This window comes from Acinonyx jubatus, chromosome X, assembly GCF_027475565.1.
Source record: "Acinonyx jubatus isolate Ajub_Pintada_27869175 chromosome X, VMU_Ajub_asm_v1.0, whole genome shotgun sequence".
Taxonomy (NCBI): Eukaryota; Metazoa; Chordata; class Mammalia; order Carnivora; family Felidae; genus Acinonyx; species Acinonyx jubatus.
In genome coordinates this window covers 27,379,422-27,404,933 of record NC_069389.1, presented here as the reverse complement: position 1 = coordinate 27,404,933, position 25,512 = coordinate 27,379,422, and the positions used below count along the sequence as shown (strand labels likewise).

Sequence of the window (25,512 nt, the reverse complement as noted above, 5' to 3'; positions counted from 1 at the left end):
TTTACCTTTATAAACAGCTTTCACATATATCTAGTCTGTTTCCATGAATAACGCCTCTTGAGTATTATTTTCATTGTCATTTTACAGTCAAAAAATGTAAATGAAGTTAATTACATTTATCGAAGGACATGTGTAAAAAGTAGAAGGTACCACGCTTGAACTCAGTGCTTCCTGAAATATGGTGGAAGTCATCCAAAACAAAGAAAAATATCTAGCGTCTCACTAAGTTTGAGAAACACTGAATTAAGCAAAGTTCCCTTACTCCAGAACTTGGCAGGGCTTTTGATATGCAAATGTGATTATGAATTTCTACAAGGGGAATAGATTCTGCAGACTTTCACATCTGGATAGTTGCAGTACAAAAGGGGAAATTTCATTTCGGTTTTATGATAGGATTCCTGCGCGAGTGGTTGTGAAGGACTAGTGTTCTTCAGGAAAAAAAAAAAATTGGGAAAAGCTTCACTGTACTAGCATGATTTTGTTACTTTGGATTTTCTTAAAATAAAACATTGCTTCACGAGGAAAGTAACCACAGAGCTGTCATCACTGCATGTAAAATAACGTCTGAACCTAGATTTGATATTCCATTACTCATTTTTTGGTATATTTGCTCCTATCACATAATGACAACCAATTAATTTTCAGACTAAGGAGGAAACATCCTCTTTGCATAATTGCCACATAGATATTTTTTTTTCTTTGCCTTGAAATAACAACAAAGATTGTCAGCTGCTAATGCAACATCCTTGGAGAATTTGGGAACATAAATAATTTTCTTAGAGACAGAATGTTCTTTAGTAAACAGACTTGTGAATATAAAAACCTAATAATTGTTGCTAAGGGAAATGAACCAGGAGGTAGCTGCTTATAAAGTTTCTCCCTCTCAGCTTCAGTTCTGTGGTAACATATCACAAGAGTTCAGAAAGAAATCAAATAAGTCAAGATTCTTTGTCTCCTAGATTGTGATCATAATAGTTACTGCCATTTCTGTAGTAATTTTTTCTAGTCTCCAGTTAAGGAATAGAATCAATTTAATCATTGTTTGGTAAATAGAATATGTTTAGCTAGAATCACCTTCCAGGAAGATGCCAGACTGACTAACTCCTTGACCCCTCTTTTCAAATGTAAGGAAATTCTGAATAAAATATAATTTTTAAAACGTTTTAAAGACATAGCTGAGCTCAAAATATCAAATGGAAACTTCTTCCCTCACTTTGCCATAAATAAGCACATTATCTCATATGATGGTGAATCTGGATTGTGGGTCCACTGGTTAGGAGAAAGTTTCAAAGACCTTTTGCACACGTCCTTATACAACATCTAGTATAGAGATGTAGATGAAAACCCTGTCTAAACATAGAAACTTCAAGGTCTTTATTCGACATGTAGAGGGGAAATAGATAAATCCTATCCACAAGCCAATTAATCTGCCAAGGATTCTGGCTAGAAAAGAAAGATCTTTGATAATTAAAACTGAGTGTGGGAGGTCTGAATTTATATACTAACTATAAGCCTCTATATTCCTAAACTGAGAAACTTGCACAAAATCGGTCCCAATATTCGTGAAATCTGCAGAGTCTTGTCACAGAATCATGCAGTAAATCATTCTTTTCAGAGTCCCACAGACACACAAAGACTGAATATTCGTTCACAGCAAAATATTATAACCCGTATGAAGAAATAAATGCATGGTCACTTACAGTCATCTAACATCATGGTCAAGAGATTTAGTACTTCAGGAACTTAATAGAAAACCATCACATATTCTAAAGTAAATATGTTGAAGTAAGCAAGGAATAAAATAACCATAATTTATAAAACCATTGTACCACAGAAAAATACACAGGTATCTATGGTGGTCACACATCAACTAAAACTTATAGAAACCAAAAATTAGTCATTGAAATAAAAAACTAATTATATGTGTTCAACACATAATTCAACAAATATGAAGAGAAAATTAGAAAGTCAGTATGGTACAGCGATCAGAACATACCATGTAAAGATAAAAAATATGGAAAATAAGCCAAACTGAGAACAGAATTAGAAGCTTTATGACTAATTGCAAAAGGAGAGGACCAAAAGGATACAGGAGAGACAATATTTAGGGGACAACAACCAAAAATTTCACAGAACTTAAGAAACACATGAGCCCACAAACTGAATAAATACATTGGTGTCCCCACCAAGATGAATTAAAATAGGTGTGTCAAAGCATAGAGAATATATAAATACCTTGAAAAGAACAGAACGCATATGTATGTCAACACAAGTGACTTATTTAATTGAAGGTTCTGATAATTTTAAAAATCTCCAAATTTCTATTGCAAAATCAAGACAAGGCCACTGTTTTCTTTTAATCAGAGAGCGAGAGCGCGCGCAAAAGGGAAAGGAAAAGAGAGAGGGAGACACCCAATCCGAAGCAGGCTCCCGGCTCTGAGCTGTCAGCACATAGTCTGATGTGGGGCAGGGCTCAAACTCATGAACTGCGAGATCATGACTTGAGCCGGAGTCGGAATCAAAACCAACTGGGCTGCTCATGCACCCCAAGACAAGGCCACTATTTATAAAATAGGTTCTACCTATGTTAGGAGAACTGTTATTTTGTTGCAATGTTTATACTGGGGGCAAAGAGACGTCGGATTATATTCTGCATCTCTCATCCATGCAATGTAGACTAGATATTTGAGCCTCAGGATAAATTTAGTAACTTGTTTTCTAACAGAATTAAGGGAAATAATGAACCACCAAAAATGTTGAAGGAGTTCCAAAATATTTTTTATTATGGTCACTGGCTTGAAAGATCGTATGCGCAAAGGTTGGTGTCTAGAGAGTCCACCCTGCTAGGTATCCTGAAAAACGAAGAGCCAACTTCACACAAGGAAACAAACAGCAAAATACAACTCCCAAAGACAAAGATAACGAATTAATGAGATACAGAATGCAAAATAAACGTGTTAAATATTTTCAAAATAGTAATAGTTTGCATCAAAAGTAGGAATTAGGGGCAAGAGACAGAAATAATGATCAGGAAGTTTTGAAAGGAATGGAATAGAGCTTCCAGCAAATGAACAATGTAATAGCTTAATAATGCAGTTGACAAGAATTAGATGAAATAGAACAGGGAATTAGAAAATTGGAAGATAGATCAAATAAATGCCCTCAAATGCATAGAGGTCAAGGTAGAGAAACATGAAAAAGAATTACAAGAAAGGGGGTAAGAAAGTCAAATATACCTGGCAAGAATGGAGAGAATGGATGAAAGCCAATATGTGAAGCGACAATTGCTTACGAATATCCAAAATTATTGAAAGTCTTCATGATCAGGTTGGAAATCAAGCAAACCTCAAGGAGGAAAAATAAAAAAGAATACACCCATCTATCCTCATAGTAAATCTTATAAGTTCTAAAAATAAAGAGAATTTTCAACACAGCTGAAGAGACAGATTACCTAGAAAGTAATGACAGGTATAAATGACAGCAGATTTTCAAGCAGTGAAAATGCCAGAAGGTGGTAGAATAATGTCTTCAAAAATAATGAAAGAAAAACCATCTATGAATCTGGAATTGTATACTTCTAGAAACCTCCCCCCTGTTTAAATAATAGTGAAATAAAGATCGTTCCAGCCAAAAATGGAGCAAGTTTACCAGTAGGCCATTCTCACTGTGGGGTCCTCAGGGTTGTTGGGTTTTGTTTTGTTTTGTTTTGTTTTGTTTTAGAATTAGCCAGGATCACCATTATTCAATTATCAATCAAAATACTTTCAAGTTGGGTTAAAATAATTTTATATCCTGAACTTTCACTAAACATCATATCATCTTTTTCTGTGTTAGTAAATATAAGTTCTGCAAACATTTGTGAAGCCTAGATAATAATCCATGGCATGTTTGTTGTTCCTCAGGGCTGTTTTTTAATCTGAAGGTAAATGATATCAGATGGAAGATTTGAGATGCAAAGAATGATGAGCAAAGAAAAGACTAAACAAACGGAGAAACTAAAGAAACATTTACTATACTTGAAATTGTCTGATAATGTATCAACACTCAGAATGAACACTGGACATCAGTGACATTAGAGAGGGAGATTGCTTGGAGTTCTTCCCCTTGTTCACCTCCTACTTTTCTAGATGTTCTTTGTCAGCCTCTGTGGGTGGTACCTCCTTCTCTTCAGGTGAAATGCCTCAGTGCTCAGTCTCAAAACATTAATGTCAAGTATAACCTCACAACCCACCACATTTTTATAACCAGACTGTTCTCCCCTGAGCTATAGTGGCGACACTGTCGTTTCAAAGTTTCAAGTAAATATCTAGCTTTGTTTTCCTTTACTTACTCTCAACGCACTCAACGCACACGTCGTCTAAAAAGATCTGGTGCGTGTATATGCTCAGAATGTTCCAGTGGATTCCCATCTCTTTTCAAGTGAAATCCAAAATCCTTACATTGATTTCGAGGGATATATGACCTCGCTCCTTATTACCTCTCAGGTCTTACCTCGTGACACTTTTTATCTCCCGTTCACTCTGTTCTGCCTACATTGGCCTTTTCGCTCTTGCTGGAACATGTCTGGCATGCCCCCTTTGCATTGCACCCCTCACACCTAGAATACTCATCCCCCAGATATCTTTGCAGACCCCTCCACCTTGGCCTTCAAGTTTTTACTTGAAAGTGTTGTCCTCAGTGAAACACATACGCTTGCTCAAACCCTTCCCTATTTATTTTTGTACATAAAACGCACTACCGGGAAACATTTACGTATTTCCTTTCTTCATCTTATTATCTATCTTTCTCCCTAGAGTGGAAGCTCCAAAAATGTAGGAATTTTCTTTTTTCCCACTGCTTTATCCTCAGAACAAAAAACAATGATTAGCAAGTAATAGGTGCATGATATATATTTCTGGAATGAATGAATGAGTAAAATCATTCTAAGATCTTAATGCTCAGAGCCTAGACAAAAGTTTTTTGTGCACGTTCATAATTTTAAAGTAACCATTATCACAAAAAAATACAGTATAAAGTTTCTGACGTGCAGAGAGAAAAAATAAATACAGAAACTATTGAAATAAATGAATAATCCAAACTGGATACTGGGGCTTAAGAACATTAATTGAATTGCCCAAAATTTCTATATTAACACAGGACTTTGGTTTTCCTGAAACTTTCCATTTCACAGCCCTTACTGTATATAAGGTAAGATGTCATTTCCATTTAGTACTTTTCTGAGTTTAAATAAAGTCGCCGTTTTATAAATAAGGTTCGTATAACATGTTACCTCAGAAACATTACCTTAAGTGACTGGGTCTAAATAGCACAATAAGTTAGAAATATTAACATAAATGTGCTTTTATTCATACGCAGTTTTTTATAGTTAGGTTATGGACATATTAGGTACGTAATTCTGTATGTTCGTCTTTTGAATTAAAGTTAAACAACTACAGTCACAATTTATTTTGGTGTCAAATATGTAAATAAACAAAGTTGCCTTTCTTATAGTAATATACCGTATCCAATTTAGCGATCAAGTGGATATCTATCACAATATTCAGGAAATATTGATGGTAAACGTATTAATAATATGTTTCATAAATATTAGATATAAACACAAAATCGAATCTGATGCATTATTGATATACACAGTGTTATTCTCTGATTTTAGCAGTAAATTTAGGATAAATATAACTCATTTATGGCATCAGAGTAACTTGTTTCACTAAAATAAATATTCTCTTCCTTGGAATGACAATAGTTGAAAAATGATTACATTTGGTAGAACTGTTTTATAACCATTTACTATTTCTCATTGTGAATAAGGACATTAAGCAAAATTTATCTTTTGTTGGTCTAATGGAAAATAAGGGTGAATATCAGTTATCTTTTTGAGAGATAACACAGTTATCTCGCATCCTATAGGTACACCACACTAGATTTTTCAGAGTATCTCTAATCCTTAAAAACAACCTAAACAGACCAAAATTTGTTAAGCAACTTGCCTGAGTTCCCATAAAATTAAGGGCAAGGATTCCAACATCAGGGTATAGTTTAAATTATTATGTTAACAGAGAGGTTTGTATTGTCTCTTGGACAGAGAGGTATTGTTTCCTTATATTGGTTTCTTTCCTTTTTTATTTGTTTTTAATGAGAACCTCCTAATAATTATAAGGGTGCAGTGAAATCAGAATTCCATACACTTACTGGGAGTCTGTAAAGAAAACTCAAGTTTTATTTTGGACACAGTGAATTGGCATCTCTTTCATTTAATAAACATTTATCTAGTGCCTCCTATGTGCCAGACAACACAAAACATAAAATAACATTGGCGAATCCATGGCAATCATACAAAAGACGTGATATTTGATAAATATAACTCATACAATGAAGAGGAAAAAAAAGTAGGAGAATTTATACACAGCAATTTGACCTCCGTTTGCAACATAACAATAAAAAGTGTAATTTTCTCCAATCTAAATTTGCTTTCAAAATATGGAACACCAGCTGGAAGGGAGCTCAGATGGCTTCTGCAGTGGGGTTGGCAATATCCTTCTGAGCATGCCCGGAACAACTGGTTAAAAATAATTAAATCACTTACACCATCTGTGAATCATTCTGATTCTTCAGTGATTACTTAAGACTCTCATTGTATGGAACATATTCTTAGAACAGATGAATAAAATTAATTCAAGTGCATAGCTTTCCCAAGTTTGATTTCCATCAAATAAACAGATACAATGTCTTCAAGTTTGCCAAATGATCTGATATTTCTTCTGCCCTCTTTCAAGAGCCAATGGCTTTGAAATCTTAAATTGTAATTCAAATGTCATTTTATTTTAAACAATACAAATGTGTTTAATCACAGAGACTTCATTATGCAACATAATTTTCTTTTAAAAATTGCATAAAATTTCCCCTTTTATTTGTTTAATCTTCTGAGTGTTGTACTCAATAAGTAATAGGCAGCTGTCTAGTAAAGAATTAATTGAAAGTCCAGGTGGATTGCATTCTCAGATTTAACACCATATGCTAAATCATGAGTGAATTTTAAAAACTTAAATTGCTATTTTAATTCATGTAAAGGAGAGGAAAGCTATATTTATTTAGCAGTGAGTAATCCTTGGATTAAAGGTGTGTGGATAAAATGAAAACCAGGAGTTCATATCTGTACAGATTTACAATGTTTACATTACTTCATAACTTAAAGGCATTCTTAGCTGTTTAGCTAAAGAGCAATGCATAACAAATCCAAAAGAAACCCATCCTTTGATGTCCAAGAGAAGTCAATTGGGAGAATTTCCGGGAGATCTATGCAAATAGTTTTTCATAATAGTTAGGAACGTGTGGGTGGCAAGTTATAAATAAATGTGTTGTTTAACAAATACAGTAATCTATAATGTTTATAACTACCTTTTCATCTCTACAAAATTCAGATCCTGTACTGTGATTAGTACCTAGGCACAGACACACATGAAGCAATAGATTAATATCATGAACACTCTAGCTTCTTGACCTAATAGATAGATGATAGATACACATGAGTATTTCCTACATGGGAAACTACTTTGAGACATCTAGAGTCTTTGCTATATTAGCTTCCTTCGTGAAAAACAACCTCTTTAATGTACTGCCACAATGGCCTCCTCTTCTTCAAACTGGCAAAAATGTCTTCCATTTCATAGTCTTTGCAACTGTGGTCTCCTTTTCTTGGTACTTTCTGGATCTTTGCCTCCTGATGTCCGCTCATCTTGCAGGATGTAAAGCAAATATATCCTTCAACATCTTGTCCAATATAGTCCGCAACATCATCTTCACCTCCTCCATCGTGCACCACTGGCCAGATTGTTTTCCTTATGGCACTTAGCATGATCTGGAAATGTGATGTTTATTTGTTTATTTGTTTGTAATTTGTCTTCTACTGTTGGAATGTAGGATCCATGAGGGCAGAGACCTCGTCTATCTCGTTAACTAGTATTTTTAATATAAATAGATTCTACCACAGCCTCTTAGATAGATACGCATTCCAGAAAAATGTGTTGAATAAATGGAAGAATGGATCTTCCTGTAGAATTTCCTACAGTTCAGTTATTTGCCCTGTATTCTTAGAACATTGGTGCCCCAGTGCCAGTGTACCATTATCTGAAAGTTTTCACTGGTCCTTAGGAAAGGCGAAAAAATAAGAGCAGATGTGTTGAGCTTTTCATAGAGCTAAATTTATACAAGAATTGTCCTTTGTTTGGAAAGTTTGGCTGTCTACAGTTGTTGGTGGGTTGGAGGAAGCACTAAAATAGCCTTTCTTTCATCTTTATTTTTTGTCTTTTTTTAAATGTCATTACAATGTCCTTTACTAGAAGTTAAATAAAGTCTGGAAGTTTGTGAGGTTTCCTGACATTTTGGGTAGTATTTTATTGACCTCTGAAATACAGTCTAGGAACCGTCCATTTGGAGAAACTTGTTCACATGAAGGGGTACCATTCCTGCCAAGTATCTATGTTGGTTGCTTGAAATTTCAAGAATGAGAAAGGAAAGCTCTAAGATTCATGATTACCTTTCATTTTTATGGCCTTCCAGGCAATAAATACTCTCTCAACAAGCATTATCCCCCAGAATAAGTTTCTGAAATTTCTTTTGTCACATGTGAAAAACAAATAAGAACAAATATGGGAAAAGGATGGAATTAGGGTATCACAACATCTGTCTATTATGAATATATTACACTTGACATAAAATAAATGTACCAGAACAGCATTTGCTCATTTGTGAATATTTTTATCCTTTGGATTTAAATTCTTCTTTTGCTTGTTTTAGAGATATACAGACTCAATAATAGCACCATTTAGTTGTCCTGTTTGGAATCCTAAAAAATAAAATGAGTTAGTTGCTTTAACACAGAAGTGTTACCTTTTTTTGTGCTTTATCAAAATTGAAAATTGAAAACATGAAGTTTCCAAATTGGGAAAATGTCCTGCACTTACATTGATATGCGTGTTTTCCTATATTCTTCATTTTCAAATCAGTGGCTATAACAAATACTTTTTGATTTACACATTGCTTTTACATTCATCATTTTAGTTAATGTTTATATTTTAAAAAGTTTGGATACAAAAAGTCAGCAAATCAGCATTCTGAAAAGTTGTGAGGAGTGAAAAATTAATATGGTTTGTTTTTAATTTGGCGAAACACTTCATTTTGTACATTCTTTTACACAGAGTTTTAAGAAATAGGAGCCCTGTTAAGAGCTCAGTTAATTATCTTTTTAAAACGTATGATCTAAAACTAATTTAAAAGTGATCATGTGAATTTGGTATAGTTTCTTAGAGTTAAAACTTGAAGATGCGCTAGGAAGAACAGTTCAATTTTATATTGGAATTCTTGCCTTGGGAAAATACAATGGTAATTATTTTCTGGAACATTGACAGAGAACAAGCTATTTCAGAAAAAAAACTATCTTGATTGTAAAGTGGAGCACATTAAGCCCAAGGTGTCATTAAACTCACAAAACCCTCTGAAAGAATTGAGCATAATCTTTGGTGAGGAAAAAAATGGTTTTGTTCGGTGATTATCATATTTTAGAAAGTTATTTATAACTTGGCAAAGTATATTCTTTTAGAAAATAACATTAAGCATAATAGTTTCTATATACACACAGCAACTCATTCATTCACAGGTCAGAAGGACATCGTTATGAATTACGTGAAACACAGCCAAGAATCAGGAAAGGAATAGAACAAAAGGCCTCTGGCGTCCCTAAGTTGATTCCGTAAAGTTCATGAAGTCCAAAGCTTACTTAAGTTTCTTTCTGAGAGGAGTATTCAGATCCTTTTTTGAAAATTTTTTAAAAACTCATTTTGATTACCAAAACAATTCTAATAAACATAATTATCTTGTTCTGCTACCAGTAGAGACCAAAAGGGAAAGGGAGAAGAATAAATGATAGAAATATGAAATAATAGCTGCAGCCTGGATGTGAAGCAAGGAAGCACCTATATGTAAGGACATATGGGCACATGGCCTTGAGAAACTCTGTAGCACAGCATGACCTGGAAAGGGAGAGGAAGAGAGATTATCTGTGTTTATTATTATTTCTTTGATTTGGTTTATACTTAGTGTGATCATTTAATTATTTCAGCAGTTTATGCTCCCAATAAAATTAGGTTAAAGAATCATGAATCTTTTATCTACTAAATGTGAAAGTGTTTAGCACATAATGGCATATGGCTTCCTAAATCACAAAACACTGCTGCCAGCTGATCTATCTATCTAAATATCCAACTACCTGAATATATTTCATCTGTGTATGCCATGTGTGTGCACATATACATAGAACTCTGTTTAAATATCTACACATAAATTCATGTGTATATACTTATAAATGTTTGCATGCAAAAGTTTCTTTAGTAAAATATACACTTTGCCTTTGATAAAAGTGCCTGCTAAGCTCATCACGATGGTAATTTTTATAGTTGACTCTCCATCTTTCAGTCAAGTTCCAAAGTTGTCTTTTGTAACTTTATGCCTTTTATTACAGCCATATAAAATAATTGTGAGTATTTAAAAGGAGAATAGACTGTGGCATAGTTATCAAACTCATGGTATTTGGAATTAGGTCATATAATTTTGTAAATACTAGTGTTCTATCTCAAGGTTATTAGTATCTCTCTAAATTAAGGTCATTTAGATAAAGATAGCCTCGTATATCGGGCCAAAGAAATAGGAATCTCCTGAGCTTAACAAAAGTAATTTAGAATGCAGAAGAACCATCGAAGAAGCCACTTTTAAATTGCAAAACAAAAATCTGCCATTTTATTCATTGTTGTAAACTTAGCTAAATAACTGCTTTGGCTTGGGAATTTTTCTCACTAGTTACTTTTATTTTAACTCACTGTTTAAAATTGAACTCTTCAGTTCAGCCAAAATAGATCTAACAGTGGATGCCCTTAATTTAAGAGCACAGTTTAACATTTGCCCTTAACGTTCCTTACTCATTGTCAGGAATCTCACACACCAAAAAATAATTCCCTTTTCTTCATGTGAGAAACCAGCCCCATTCACTTTCAGGACTCTTGTCAAGTAATTGCACAGTGAGGGCCATCAGTGTTGTTTCCAATGATAATGTAAATTTCTTTGAAAATACATTCATCTTGCTTTCTTAAGCATTTGTCTTGGTCTGTTTCCATAACGTTCAGAGTCAATTAATAGTATATGCTTTCTGGACCGTCTCGGTGGCTCATTTTATTGGTCCTCTGACTCTTGGTTTTGGCTCAGGTCATAATCTCATGGTTTGTGGGTTTGAGTCCCCCATTGGGCTCTGTGCTGATGGTGCAGAGCCTGCATGAGATTCTCCCTCTCTCCCTCTCTCTGCCCATTCCTGTGCTCGCTCGCTCTCTCTTTCTCTCTCTCAAAAATAAACTTAAAAAAAAGAAACCCTTGAAAAATAGTATATGCTTTCCTGTTGGAATTAAAATTAAGAAAATAGTACATGTTTTCCTACAGCTTTGGTTGAAGTGGAAAACAGCCTGTTTGGTAAAGTCACTTGGAAGGAGCTGTGACTACTCATAAACAGCTTACATAAAGATCTTATTTACCATTGTAAACTGTGTCTTTTTGCTTCTATGGTTATTTTAAATGTAATACAATAATAGTTTAAGAGTTCAGTATGAAGTATAGTACTCTCCATTTCTTCCTTCTGCCAGTCTATTCCTTCTGAAATAAGAAATGTTTACAGTTTAGTAGTATCTTTTCATACTATATTCTGTGATTCTTAACCGTAAATTATATATATATATTCCCATTTTTTAAAATATTACCTTATTCTGTACATTTTTTTTTATTTTCTAATGTTTATTTACTTCTGAGAGAGAGGGAGAGTGTGGGCAGGAGAGGAGCAGAGAGAGAGAGAGAGAGAGAGAGAGAGAGAGAGGGAGAGAGAGAAGCTGTAGCAGGCTCTGGGCTGACAGCAGAGAGCCCAATCTTGAACTCACAAACCATGAGATTATGACCTGAGCTGAAGTCAGGTGCTTCACCCACTGAACACCAGGTGCCCGTATACATGGTTTTTAAATAGAGCAGTCCATCAGGGACATTTTTCTAGGCAATGTATACTGATCTGATGCATCCTTTGTAACAGCTTTAGAAGAGGACTCAAAGTTTATTCTATTATTTTCCACATTTCTGGATTATTAGATTATGATAGGAAAAGGTGACTTAAAATCTCTCTTTTTGTCCTTTTTTGAATTTCTTTGTGGATATATGACCTTTTTAATATCCCTATAATATAAAAGAAGAACATACATTTTCATTTTGTATAAAATGTGGATTAAGCTTAAGTTGTTAGTTTTAAACAAATCTCTACTCTTGGTTTTGTTTTGTTTTCTTTTTTTGTTTGTTCGGTTTAGTCATCTTGAACCAACAAATTCTGAAAGAGGTATATGGAAGCTACCAATTATAGCTGTGGTTTTATCATATTCTCTTCTTATTTCTAGTAATTTTTATCCTATTTAGGATGCAGCCAAATGCTGGGGCACAGCAGTGACTGTTACACTCTGCATTTCCATTTTACTAGTGCTTAGGTTCTGATTTTTAACAGTCTTTCACCCCACTATTTCTGTGGTTTTATATCCAAATTAAATAAGAACATTGCTCTCCCCACCAGTATGATTCCCTCAGCAACTCCTCAGTCTTTCAAGCCAAGATAAAATCCTTCAAAAATCAATAACTCATAATTTTAGTTCCTAACTACTCTTGTTTTCCCATTCTAGTATGACTTATCTCGTTGATGAGGTCATGTGATCACTCAAATTACACTGAAGCTATTGTTGTACTATTAAATTTAACAACAACAACAAACAACTCTCACAGAGGTTACTGGTCATCAATTTTTTTGTATTCTTTATTTCCTCATTTAGAAATCTTTATTATAATTTATTTTTCATTTGGCTGCAGCACTTGAGAAATTTCCTTCTAAAAAGTATATAAGGGGGAGATTGTGTGGCTCAGTCACTTGAGCATCCTCTGGATTCTGGCTCAGGTTATGATCTCACAGTTCGTGAGTTTGGGCCCCGTATCGGACTCTGCACTGATAGCATGGGACCTGTTTGTTATTCCCTGGCTTTCTCTCTGTCTGTCTGTCTCTCTCAAAATAAATAAATAAACAAACATTAAAAAAATAAAAAGTATATAAGGATATATACCCTTTAAATACTTGTATTTTTAAAATGATCTTTCTATTGCAATTGTGATGATGGAGTCTTTGGATAATTACAGCATTCTTTTTCTAAGTTTATTGATTTACTTTGAGAGACAGCATGTGCGTGCACACATGTGAGTGTTGGAGGGGCAGAGAGAGAGGGAGAGACAGAATCCCAAGCAGGCTCCATGCTGATAGCACAGAGCCCGATATAGGGCTGGATGCCATGAACAGGAGATTATGACCTGAACTGAAACCAAGAGCTGGATGCTTAAGAGACTGAGTCACCCAGGCACCCAAGTAACAGCATTCTTTAATCTTTTCCTTTTAATTATTTATATTTATTTATGTATTTATTTATTTATTTATTTAACATTTATTTATTTTTGAGAGACAGAGAGAGGCAGAACATGAGCAGGGGACGGGGGGAGAGAGAGAGAGAGAGAGAGAGAGAGAGAGAGATACAGAATCCAAAGCAGGCTCCAGGCTCTAGGCTCTGAGCTGTCAGAGCCCAACGCAGGGCTCAAACTCATGAACTGCGAGACCATGACCTGAGGTGAAGTCGGACGCTCAGCCGACTGAGCCACCCAGGTGCCCCATAATCTTTTTCTTTTAATAGGGTTCTGCAGGTTATACATCACTGTCTTCTACTTTTCATTGCCATCTAGCTGCCACTATGTCCTAGTTTCCATTGTGGCCAATACGAGGTCTGATGCTAGTCTCAGTTTCGGTATGTTTATATTTAAAGTGTTCTCTTTATCTCACACTCTGTAAGTTGCTCCCCACCCTGTCCCTCAGAGTTGAAAAATTTCGCTAGGGTGTGATTTAATATATTTCTAAATATGTTTCTTTAATTATTCTTTAACCCTTCTTGGTACTTGGGTAACATTTTTAACTTCAGCAAATCAATAATGTTTTAACTCAGGAAAATTTTGTCTTATAGTTATTTTAACTATAAGTTATTTGAAATATTGAACTGGCTCATCTGTTCTGTCTTCTCCTTTTGATATTTATCTTCACTACATATTATATGTACTAATTCTATCCTCTGTGTCTCTTATTGTCTCCCTTAGGATTTCATTTTCTTTCTGTTTTTCTCTCTGTTGTGAGATACTTCCTCTGGTTGGTGACCGTTCTCTTTTCCAAATCATCTATTGAATTTAAAAAAATAACAGGTATCAGGCTTTGTGAGCTCTTGTGTTATCTTTTTAAAGCTTGTCATTTCATTTTTATTAAAGCTCTTGTCTCTTTCTTCTAGTATACTACTTGTGTGGACTGTCAGCCTTGTTTCCCTTTTTCAGTCCCTTGTATGTACTGAAAGGTCTTGTGTTCTTTTCTTTGTGCTTAAATTAAAGGGTGTGAAATTGTTAGCATAAATGTAAGTCAGGTTTGTGGGTTCTATTATATACTGCTGATTGAGAAGCAACAAAAATAATGGGAGTATTTTTTTTTTCTGGTGAAGAAAGGCTTAACAAGCCACAACCTCCTGGAATAAGTATGTATAGGAAAGCATCCTGAGCTTATGAATTCGAGGTGAGGGCTACAGCTGTCCTCTTATCTAGTACAGCCATTGCCCAGTAATGCCTTCATGAAGCACACAGGCAGGTACTGATTCCTTCCTCTGTCAAATAAATGTTGTTGTTATGTCAATTGTCTTCCACAGATGGCCCCGTATATACACCTGGAAATCACCAGGTTCATAGTTTCCATCCCAGACTGAGCCAGAGGTTCAAATAACCTTTCAAAGACTATCAGTTCATGATCTTCCTGTGTCCACCTTCCCCTCTTTTCCTAAAATCTGAATCTCTGATGCATGCATTCTTCTCGAGTCTAGTAGTTAGTCATGGTTATTTTGGAGGTTGAGTCTACTCACCTGTGAGGGAGACAGGAAATGTGTATATTAAGGCACTATTCTCATCATGTCAACATTTCCATTTTATTTGTATGTATACACACATACCTGTATACATGCATAAATTATTTTTAATGTTTATTTTTTAATGTTTATTTTTGAGAGAGAGCGAGAGAGACCACAAGGGGGTGAGGGGCAGAGGAGAGGGGGGACAGAGGATCCAAAGCGAGCTCCATGCTGACAGCAGCGAGCCTGATGTGGGGCTTGAACCCACAAACCAGAAGATCGTGACCTGAGCCTAAGTCAGACAGTCAACCCACTGAGCCACCCAGGTGCCCTTAATATTTGTTTATTTTGAGAGAGAGAGAAAACACAAGTGGGGGAGGGGCAGAGAGAGAGGGACAGAGAGAATCCCAAGCAGGCTCCATGCTGTCAGCCCCCAGAGCCCAACGCGAACCTCAATCCCACAAACTGTGAGATCATGACCTGAACTGAAATCAAGACTTGAACGCTTAACTGACTGAGCTCCCAAGGTGCCCCCATAAAATTTCAACAGATGAATCCTGCATATGTAATCTGTAGACTTCACAGAGGTGCTTTTATTAATTAACTTAATCAGAGTTGATGAGACTACTTAGAGACTGAGGTGCTGTATATACAAAAACAAAGTATGTCAGCAGTTCAATCAAAACAGATGTAGTATGACAAATTGACTGAATTTGAACTCTTGACATTTTAAATTGGATTTAGTAGCCAGTCAAAATCTCCTTTGTGAGGAAAACTGTCAATCTAGATATGCTACAACAATTGCTTTCTGATGTATAGTAGTACTGTTAAAATTTTTCACACACGAAGATCCTAGCTTTTGCAATATTAACTGTCTGTATTATTAAAAATTGAACACCATGTTATAACTTATTCTTATCAGCAACTAAAATCTTAATTGTGTTTCCTTTTAAATAATTTAGATTTAAATTTAAATAGTCACATGTAGCTAAGGACCACCACATTGGGTGGTCAGTTATAGGCATCTTCACTATCACATTCTTATTTTTTATTTATTTGTTATTTGTCATTTATTTATTTACGTTCTTACTTATTTTTATGTCTTTCTTCCATTTTTTTGCTTTCAATTCTAGTTAGTTAACATACAACGCAATATTGGTTTCAGGAGTAGAATTTAGTGATTCATCATTTACATACAACACTCAGCGCTCATCCCAACAAGTGCCCTCCTTACTACCAGTCGCCCTTCTAGCCCATCCCCCACCCATCTCCCTCTGTCAACCCACAGTTTGCTCTCTAAGAGACTCTTATGGTTTACTTCCCTCTCTCTTTTTTTTTTTCACTTCCCATATGTTCCTCTGTTTTGTTTCTTGAATTCCACATTTGTATCAGCATTATCAACAATAGCCAAACTATGGAAGGACCCCAAATGTCCATCAACTGATGAATGGCCATTTATTGTTTTTACCATTTTATTTTATATGATTCATCATGATAAGTGTGCTCTCTAATCTCCATCCCCCATTTTCCCCCATCTACCCACCCATCTTCCCTCTGGTAACCATTAGTTTGTTCCCTATAGTTAAGAGCCTGTTTCTTGGTTTGTCTCTCTCGCTCTCTCTCTCTTTTCCTTTGCTTATTTGTTTCGTTTCTTAAATTCCACATGTGTGAGATCATGAGGTATTTGTCTTTCTTTCACTGACTTAACACTATCATATTTTAATAAAAAATTCATTCAAAACCAGAATTATGCCCTGGGCATATTCAAAAATATGTACTTAGTTGCCAGATTAAATAATGTGGAGATAAATGATGGCCAGGTTTTCTGAGATGTTAGAGCAGTGTAACACATCAATTAATATTGTGAACCTGCTCTGCAAAATCTGCTCAAACTGGGAGAGCCACAGGAATATAGAAATTAAGCAATATGGTAGTATGCTATATAACTGCAGAATTTAAAGTAATTCCAAAGTTATTTTTCTTGTGTTAATTTTATTTTCAATTTAAACTGAATGCATGTATATATGTATATGTGTGTTCATTTTCACGTGAACATATGAAAAATTCCTTTGCCAGGTGTTGCCAAGTTAACATGTCAGAATAGCTTCCTATCAGAAAATTGATACTAGATACATAAATTAAAAATTTTATGTGGACAGTTTGGGAGGAGTTCACAAGGATTAACTGTATGTCTTCTTGACTGTATGTCTTCTCATATACGCCAATCCACTGAGAGGCATTGCGGGCTTCCATGAAGGGACCAAAATTAATATCTCCTAAAAGTATCTGTATAACAATATCCCAAATAATTGCTTCACTTTTGTTCATGTACAGTGTTGTACATTAATAACAGAGACAACTGACAAGCCAACTTGTGCACGTGTGACAGCGTTGGATAGTAGTGGGCACTGAATTCGAGAAATGTGACTTGCTTGAATCAGAAATAGATTTAAATCCATACCAATGAAGATTACATTATGAAATGAAGGAAACACTCCTGTGTGAATTTTGGGAATTCCAAAATAGAAATTCTATGACAGCTGCAGACCCCAGCAGTTCCGGTCAAACATGTAGTTTAAAAAATTATCTTTTTACGCTAATAATTTCTTTATTCACTTATTCAACAAGTATTTATAATAGCTTTCTATATGCTAGGTACTATGCTTGAGTCTTTGATACATATATTTTCTGTTGTAAGGCACCGAGGGTCTATAACCTTATCTGTGAAATTACCATGTTAGTTTTCTGGTGATTTCTTACAAGGTAGACGCTATATGTTCGCACTGACCTTAGTGGGAACCAAAACCCTTTTTCTTTCACTTCTCTTACAGGCTGTACTTAGTGACTAGAATTCTACCAAGTCACTAATTTATGTTAATTTATTGAAAATCCTTATTAAAATGCAAATGTTATCCTGTGGAGGCTAACTCTTTAAACCACTATAAGCCATTAACACATTATCAAGATTTAGTTTATCAGTTTAAGTAGATATTAATTTAGCTTGGCCCTGAGGTGTGGATCTGATGGTATGGAAGAGAAGAATCGCCATGAGGCAGATCAGTAAGCAAGTCCAGCAGCCAGACCCTTGATACAGGACACTATACATACCTGGCCTCCTAGAAGTAGGACATACGTAGAGCCTGGCAAATCCAGCTTCGACTGCACACCCATTTCAATGATACCCTGTCTTGTACCAAAAATTCGTTCCAATTTTAGAAGATAAATAATGTGGCTCTAAAGAATGATGTTCTGCAATAATTTGCACTGATTATTATTTAGTGTTTCTTATTATTTTGAACAAAAAGGGGGTACATTATAAGCTTCTTGCAGTTTGTTGATCCTTAATGATCATTTGAGGATCGATCTGTTTTTTCTTACATAGCTTTACACAGACAATTTTCTAGATGCTGCAGTAAAGCGGGTGGGAATACCTAAGAGCAAACTCTCCATTACTATTTTCTGTATGAAAGATCATAACCAATCCATTAGGACTCATTAGGCTGATCATTTAAAGTCTTTCTACCCACCAACTTAATTAAACGCATAGAAGCCTGAGTATTGTGAAAATGCTAGTGTTGCCCTGGCATTTATGTGCATTCAGAACCGTAAACAGGAAAGACTAAACTTATACATATCTCATCTGCACCATATTCTGGCTTCTTGTGTGCTTTATTATTTGAGTCTTTTTTTCTGAGGATTAATGTAGGATTTTTGGCCAAATTGGATTTTTTGACTTGCCTTTTTAGGCTTGTAATTTGACTTGCCTTTATAGGCTTGATCGAGGAGAAATAAATAAAAATAGCTCAGGTGTCTTTCTTACCATAATGATCCCTACAAGGAAACTTAATTGTCTTTCTCTGAATACTTTTGAAACTGAGAAAGGGAGCTGCCTAAGTTCTTTTCCATTTCCTTGTCGTTTATGACACATTAGAACCCATATAAAGTCTGTAATCCTGTTTGGGATTTATATGCTATTGTGTTATTATTTCAGAGTAATCTATATATTTAAGAATGCCCTTTTGAGGAAAGATAATCAGATATAAATGAACAGATTTTCATAATATGGGTCAGTTTAATCATTAATAAGTAATCTTGCTTTCTTTTAAGGATTTAGCCCATCTTTGTCTTTATTAACTCTAATGGAATTTTTTAAATGACTGCATTATTTTATTACATTTTTTTGTCCAGTCTATTTGTGTTAGACTTTGAATGTGTTGATGTATTTTCCGTATACCATATTTGTATTAGATATATTGGTATTTTAAGGAATATATCATAAAAATATGGGATATAGTACATTTTTCTTTTTGAGTTTCTTTGACCTCATAAATCATAAATGGGCCAGTAACCACAACCCATTTGAAATTTATATTGAGGTGAGAGAAATCATTTAAATCATGGAGGAAAACATTTTGTTTTAAAAACTTAGATATAATGCACTATTTGTTTCAAAACAGGATTGCTTCTCTCTTATGTAGTTATGTGGTCCTTCAAGAAACACATTTTAAGTGATAAAAAGAATGTGATAACTGGAGTTTCAGAGAAACCAAAGTTTATTAAAAACTTTATGAGTGATACCCATGCCTACTTACAAAGCTCAGAATCTCAAAACTGTTTTCACTTCACCTTTAGATGTTACAAATCATAGTTTTATCCTATCACAGTCCTTTTAAGCATCAGTTGAGTTTTCCATTTTTTAATAAAGATAGTACTTTGGGACTTTCTTCCACATCTCTTGATTTTCATTTCCAGAAAATAAAGACAGTATGTTCTTTTGGGTATATATCGTTAGATATGAATATGAACAGAGAGAAATAAAATGAATTAGTATGACTACGGCACTTCCTTGCTAATGATGCATGAATATCTATAATGATATAAGGTGGTAAAGAATATTAACAAAAGCAAGCTGATTTTCAAAAGGTTAGACAGGATTTGTACACATCAGAATTCAGAAGGATATAATTATTCAAGGCAGAGTTAATGAAATTCAGAGGAAAAGGCAAAATCTGAATATGAGTGCATGGATTTTGCATAAAGAGGAGAAAATGAACATGATACTTCCAATTATACTGATTTTTTAAAAAATAACTGTGTGAGATTTTTATTAAACTAACTGCAAAGTCATTCATTGGTTATAGTGGATTTATTATAGACCTGCATGACTGTGTCAAACAATGATCTATTTTAAAGTGTAGATAGGAAACTACATCTCCAAATTTCTGACTCTGTTGATTAAAATTTTGGTTGTTTCTTGTATATGCAACTTTTGTTTCTCTGTATTAAAATTTATTGCACCGATTACAATTTTATAATAAAGGAGAATATTCAAAATTTATAAAACCGAATTTTCTAAAAAATGAGTTGATAGATTCCCAGTGGTGTCAAAGAATTATTTTGAGATTCTTGTATTTCTCATAAAAGCTCACAGGATCATTGCCTAGCTTTTCTCTAGTCAAGTGATAGGTACCATTTAACTTCTCCTGTCTATCATGACTGGATACCATGTATCAAGATGATAGGCAGAACTAAATCCTCTACTATCTCAGTCTTCGTTAAATATATTCAATGTGTGGTTATTAACCTTTTAGAATTTTATTTACAAAATACACCTGAATCACTGTCCACAGGTAAATGTAACTGGATGGCATTTTAGGAATTATAGGGACTCTAATTATTATTATTTTTTTTACAAAAGAAAAAAAGAAAGAAGATCACTGATTTATCAGTAGTGTAGGATGGCAAAGATTACATTGTTCTTCTCATTCATATCTTTTCTAAAGTGATAGAATATGCCCTTCTAGTTCTTTGATTGTTCTCTTCAACCATAATAGTTTTAGTATTTCTCAATATTCCGGAGAATATCTTCATGCCATGTGAGCATGGAGTGAATAGGTTATGCTATAATTAGTCCACTTATTGTCATGAATTGATACCATTTGCTCTAAGACTTGTATATGATAGTCTTGAAAATAATCGCAAAATACATATTAATAGAGCATGCCTCATGTGCAATATATTGGCAAATGTTTCTTTGAAGGGTATTGCCTTCAAGTTGGTGATGGTGATGGCTTCATTCTTAAAGACAATAAAAAACAAAAATGGTTTCTAGAACCAGATGTAAAATTTCAATTCTTTGAAAACTTCTGAATTTAAATAGATGTCACCTAACAATCCCCTAAGAGAGATTTCCATTGAAATATAGGTGAAAATGGTTTTGCTCTTGATGTGATGATGAATATTTCTTATGTGGGAAAGAAGCACTTGGATCAATATGTAATAAAATAATCTAAGACAGACATTTAGTCAAGTAGTGAAAAACTTAACAAATGTGAAGCCAGAGGACAGTGTGCAATGCACATTCGTAGATCCCTGGCTGAGGGCTACAGAACTTTGTGGTTAGCATTATTATTTAAGTAAATCTCATTTTTTAGTTTGTATTTAAATTTTTTAACGTTTATTTTTGAGAGAGAAAGAGCGACACAGAGTGTGAGCAGGGGAGGAGTGGAGAAAGAGGGGGAGACAGAATCCGAGGCAGGCTCCAGGCTCCGAGCTGTCCGCCCAGAGCCCAATGCGAGGCTCGAGCTCACAAACCGTGAGATCATGACCTGAGCCGAAGTCGGAAGTCAGAGGCTCAGCTGACTGAGCCACCCAGGCGCCCCTAAATAAATCTCATTTTTAAAAAGAAAACCTTTATTTGAGTATAGTTGGCCCACAGTGTTACATTAGTTTCAGGTGTACATTTTTATAAAATTCCTGTATGTGCAACAAAATATCATTAGCCAAAAACACCAAAGAATTAGAAACTTGGGTTTTAAATTGTGTTTCTGGAAGTTAAGTCCAAGGCAGTAGTCAACTTTGAGTTTATTTTTAGTGCTTCTCCACTCTATTGTATTTAACTGTTAAGTTCCTTGCTGTCGATAATCCATAATTACTATATTTGCGAGTCATTAGTATGAATCTAAGATAGCTGAGAGTGCCTCAAGGGTAGCTAATGAAGATCAAGGAAACTACATGTCAAAACAGAAACAGAAGATGTAAAAACTTAGAATTATTTTCCTTTTAAGAGAAAATGATATGGATAGGCATTAAAACATTTTGGAACTCACACTGATCTTATTTTTAAGTTTGTTTGTTTGTTTCCATAGCAGCTGCTATGGAAGACAGTATGGAGGTTCCTCAAAACATTAAAAACACCAATACTATGTTATCCAGAAATCCGTCCAGCAATTCAAAAACCTTGAAATCGGGACTTCTTTTTTTACGTTTATTTATTTATTTTGAGAGAGAGCAAGAGCACATGAGAGGGGCAGAGAGAGAGAGAGAGAGAGCAGGAGAGAAAATCCCAAGCAGGTTCCTCACCATCAGTGCAGAGCCCAATAAGGGGCTTGAACTCATGAACTGTGAGTTCATGACCTGAGCCAAAATTAAGAGTCAGACACCTAATCGAATGAGCCACCCATGCGCCCCCACGCTGATTTTTTTTTTTTAATGAAATTCAGATGTTCTCTAAATACTTTGAAGATATGTCTCATTCTAAAACAACCTGCTTGGTTAAATGTATACATACACAAATACATGGATATATACATATGCAAGAGAGAGATAAACTACTACTTGTTTTCTACCCAACTTTGTCCCAAATAACAAAAACCACTACTGTATAAAAACTTACAGGTATAAAATGTATACAATTGAAAAGCAAGAAAATTGAACCATTACCAAAAAATACTGTAGGAACATTCTGGTTTCAGATAATGTAGAACTATCTTTCCTTCAGGAGTTGAAGAAATTTATGTAAATAAGAAAAACAACTTATTAACCTGGAAATTTTTAAGAACAACATCCACCAGTCTAATAGAATATATGAAAGTCATAATAAATTCGATTGACTTGTGTTAACTCTACTAGTTAGTATTAAATTAATGTGTTAGTGGAAATTGCACATTCACATGTCTGCCGATTTATTTTTTTCTTTTAAACTGCTGAAATGGTTTGAAATGAAGAGATTGAGAATTTAAATTTAAAAATATGTGGTTAAATCTGTGGGTTGTCCTCTTTAAACTGTAGCCCAAAATTCTATTATTATTTTGAATGCAGAATTAGAAGTGCAGGCAAAAAATCATTCTATTCATGATGAAAGCATATGTATCATGTATTTTGGTCGAGATATACACACAAAATCGAATTTTGTAAAAAGTACAATTCTGTCATTTAAGCTAATTGGTGTAATTCTGTGAATTTGCAGTGTTATAAGTAAATGAGACATCTAAGTTGCAATTATTTTCATATTATGTAAGAACTGAGTACAAGAATTCTGGACCTGAGAAATTAATAAGAACGCATACATAGTCCAGCTGATAATTTTACTCATCTTTACATGGATTCAGTCTGAAATCCTAAGCTCCATTTAATTGCATTCCTGCAGTAATGAGGATGGTCTTGTCATAAAACCTGTGCAGTAAGAAATGGCTGTGTTAGCATGCTTATCATCAGAACTCCTCTAGAGACCCTGTCACTGAAACCCTCAGCTGACCCCATCAACAGGCAGATGGCAGTTGATCAATTCAAAACGAAGTTCCTGGAAAACTAAGTTCAATTACAAGAGTTTTGTTGCTTATAGTATAGACAGAAAAGAGCAGAGGTCATCTCTCTCTCTGAATTTGCGTGCCAGATAGTATTTATTTCATGCTCTTATAAGGAATAAGGGAAGAGGTTCTATTGGCCAAATCCAAAAGGAATCTAAACTCCCAATGCCCATCGATCCTAGTGCTTGAATGGCAGGTAGGAAAGTGTAGACGGAGGACAGGCTAGTACTTCCTTAGACCTTAGGGCTTTCTGGAGTTCTCATTAAAATGGGAATCCCATTCTCAGTCTTCCTCATCTCGTGCTTCAATTATCAGTTAACTTAACAAGAAACTAGCATCAAATAGGGGAGCCGATGTCTGAAATTTGGAGGAGAGGGGTACTGAATATAAAGGCATATACCAGCCAAAACCACTTTGGCCCTCTTTTACTTCAATCAAGATTAAGGGGAAAAGTATAGGAGAAGTTCCTTTGGTAGGAAAAACCACACATGTAGACTACCCCTCCCCCAATTCTACTTCTTACCTAATTTTCCAGGAAGCTAAGAATTACATTTTAAAAACCAATTATGAAAATCATCCTTTTCTTAGAGTAAAACCATCCCTCTCATGACCTTATGGCTCTTGGTCTTTCATTCTTATATTCGTGGTACTAACGTGTATGTATGTCTTATTTTTAAACGCTTCTAACACTTTCTGCAAGAAGAGGGTATATAAATAATAACCCTTTTACTAGACTTACCATCATGGATTTTTGTTCATTTTCAGCCCTCTGCCAGCTCTAGACTGGAATTTATATAAATTCAGTAGAGGTCTTTTCATTATTAGGAAGCTAAAAGAATTCTTCTTTTGTATATCTATACCAGCACACAGTCCATGAAGAATCTATGATGGTGATGACTGAAGACATGCCTTTGGAAATTTCTTATGTGCCTTCTACTTACCTGACTGAGATCACTCACGTCTCACAAGCCCTGTCAGAAGTGGAACAACTTCTTAATGCTCCTGACCTCCGTGCTAAAGATTTCGAAGATCTCTTTAAACAAGAGGAGTCTCTGAAGGTAAAAGCAAAGCATTTTTGTTAAATTTTACAAGATACTCATCTTGATCATTTGCAGGAAGAAAACAGTTGACCTAAATGTACACACTGAAGGCCTTTTGACTCCCCTATCGAATTACTAGCACACTCCACGGGATGCTTAGTTGTAGAAATCCAGGGTAGAGAGAGAAACATAGAAGAGGGATTTTATAATATTTAATGTTGAGAGACTTTCTAAAAGAGGGAAGAAACAAAAAATAATAGTTTCACATCGATTTAGGGCAGAAAGGACTCACCCAAAAATAAGCTTTGATAGGGGAACAGTATATTCGCACCTAATACATTCCTTTCTCCTCCCATAAAAGAGGGAATTAGAGGAGATTTTAAATTTTATCTATTAAAAAATACAAAAGAATAAATTATATCTATTGCCTATAGTTTTAACTTAATATATATATTCAATTTAGAATTAGTTCCAGTATCAGTACTATAATATCTGGAGTCTAATCAAATAGAAAGCAATGAAATATTTTCTCTAAAATTACCAGCCAAAGGCTACCAACCAAATCCAGTTTTGTCTTTGTTTTTTTCAAACCACCAACTGCAAATTTCTGAATCCCAAATGAAGGCAAAACATGATGAGGGAATAGCCTTTGAATTATAGAGGGAAGTATCTGAACCTAAATGAACGCAGCAACAAGAAAATGTACACAATAATGTGGGCCTCAAGATAATTTTTGAGATCATACATTTTACACTCAGAATGAAATAGTATAGCTTGGTATTTTTCAATGCAAATAGTGGGAGATTATAGACAGAAGGTAAGTTCACTGTCAGCAGCACCTATTAGCCAAAGTGT

General features: G+C 34.8%; 1 protein-coding gene across 16 annotated transcripts in view; it reads left to right on the top strand.

Annotated features, from left to right (window-relative positions):
- Positions 1-25,512, top strand: part of DMD (dystrophin) — a 2,092,562-nt gene that overhangs the window by 932,212 nt on the left and 1,134,838 nt on the right. For all 16 annotated transcript variants that reach the window (XM_053201917.1, XM_053201921.1, XM_053201923.1 and 13 more), the window contains one exon: positions 24,481-24,675. In XM_053201917.1, the coding sequence (XP_053057892.1) occupies positions 24,481-24,675 (195 nt within the window). The remainder of the gene's footprint in view (positions 1-24,480; positions 24,676-25,512) is intronic.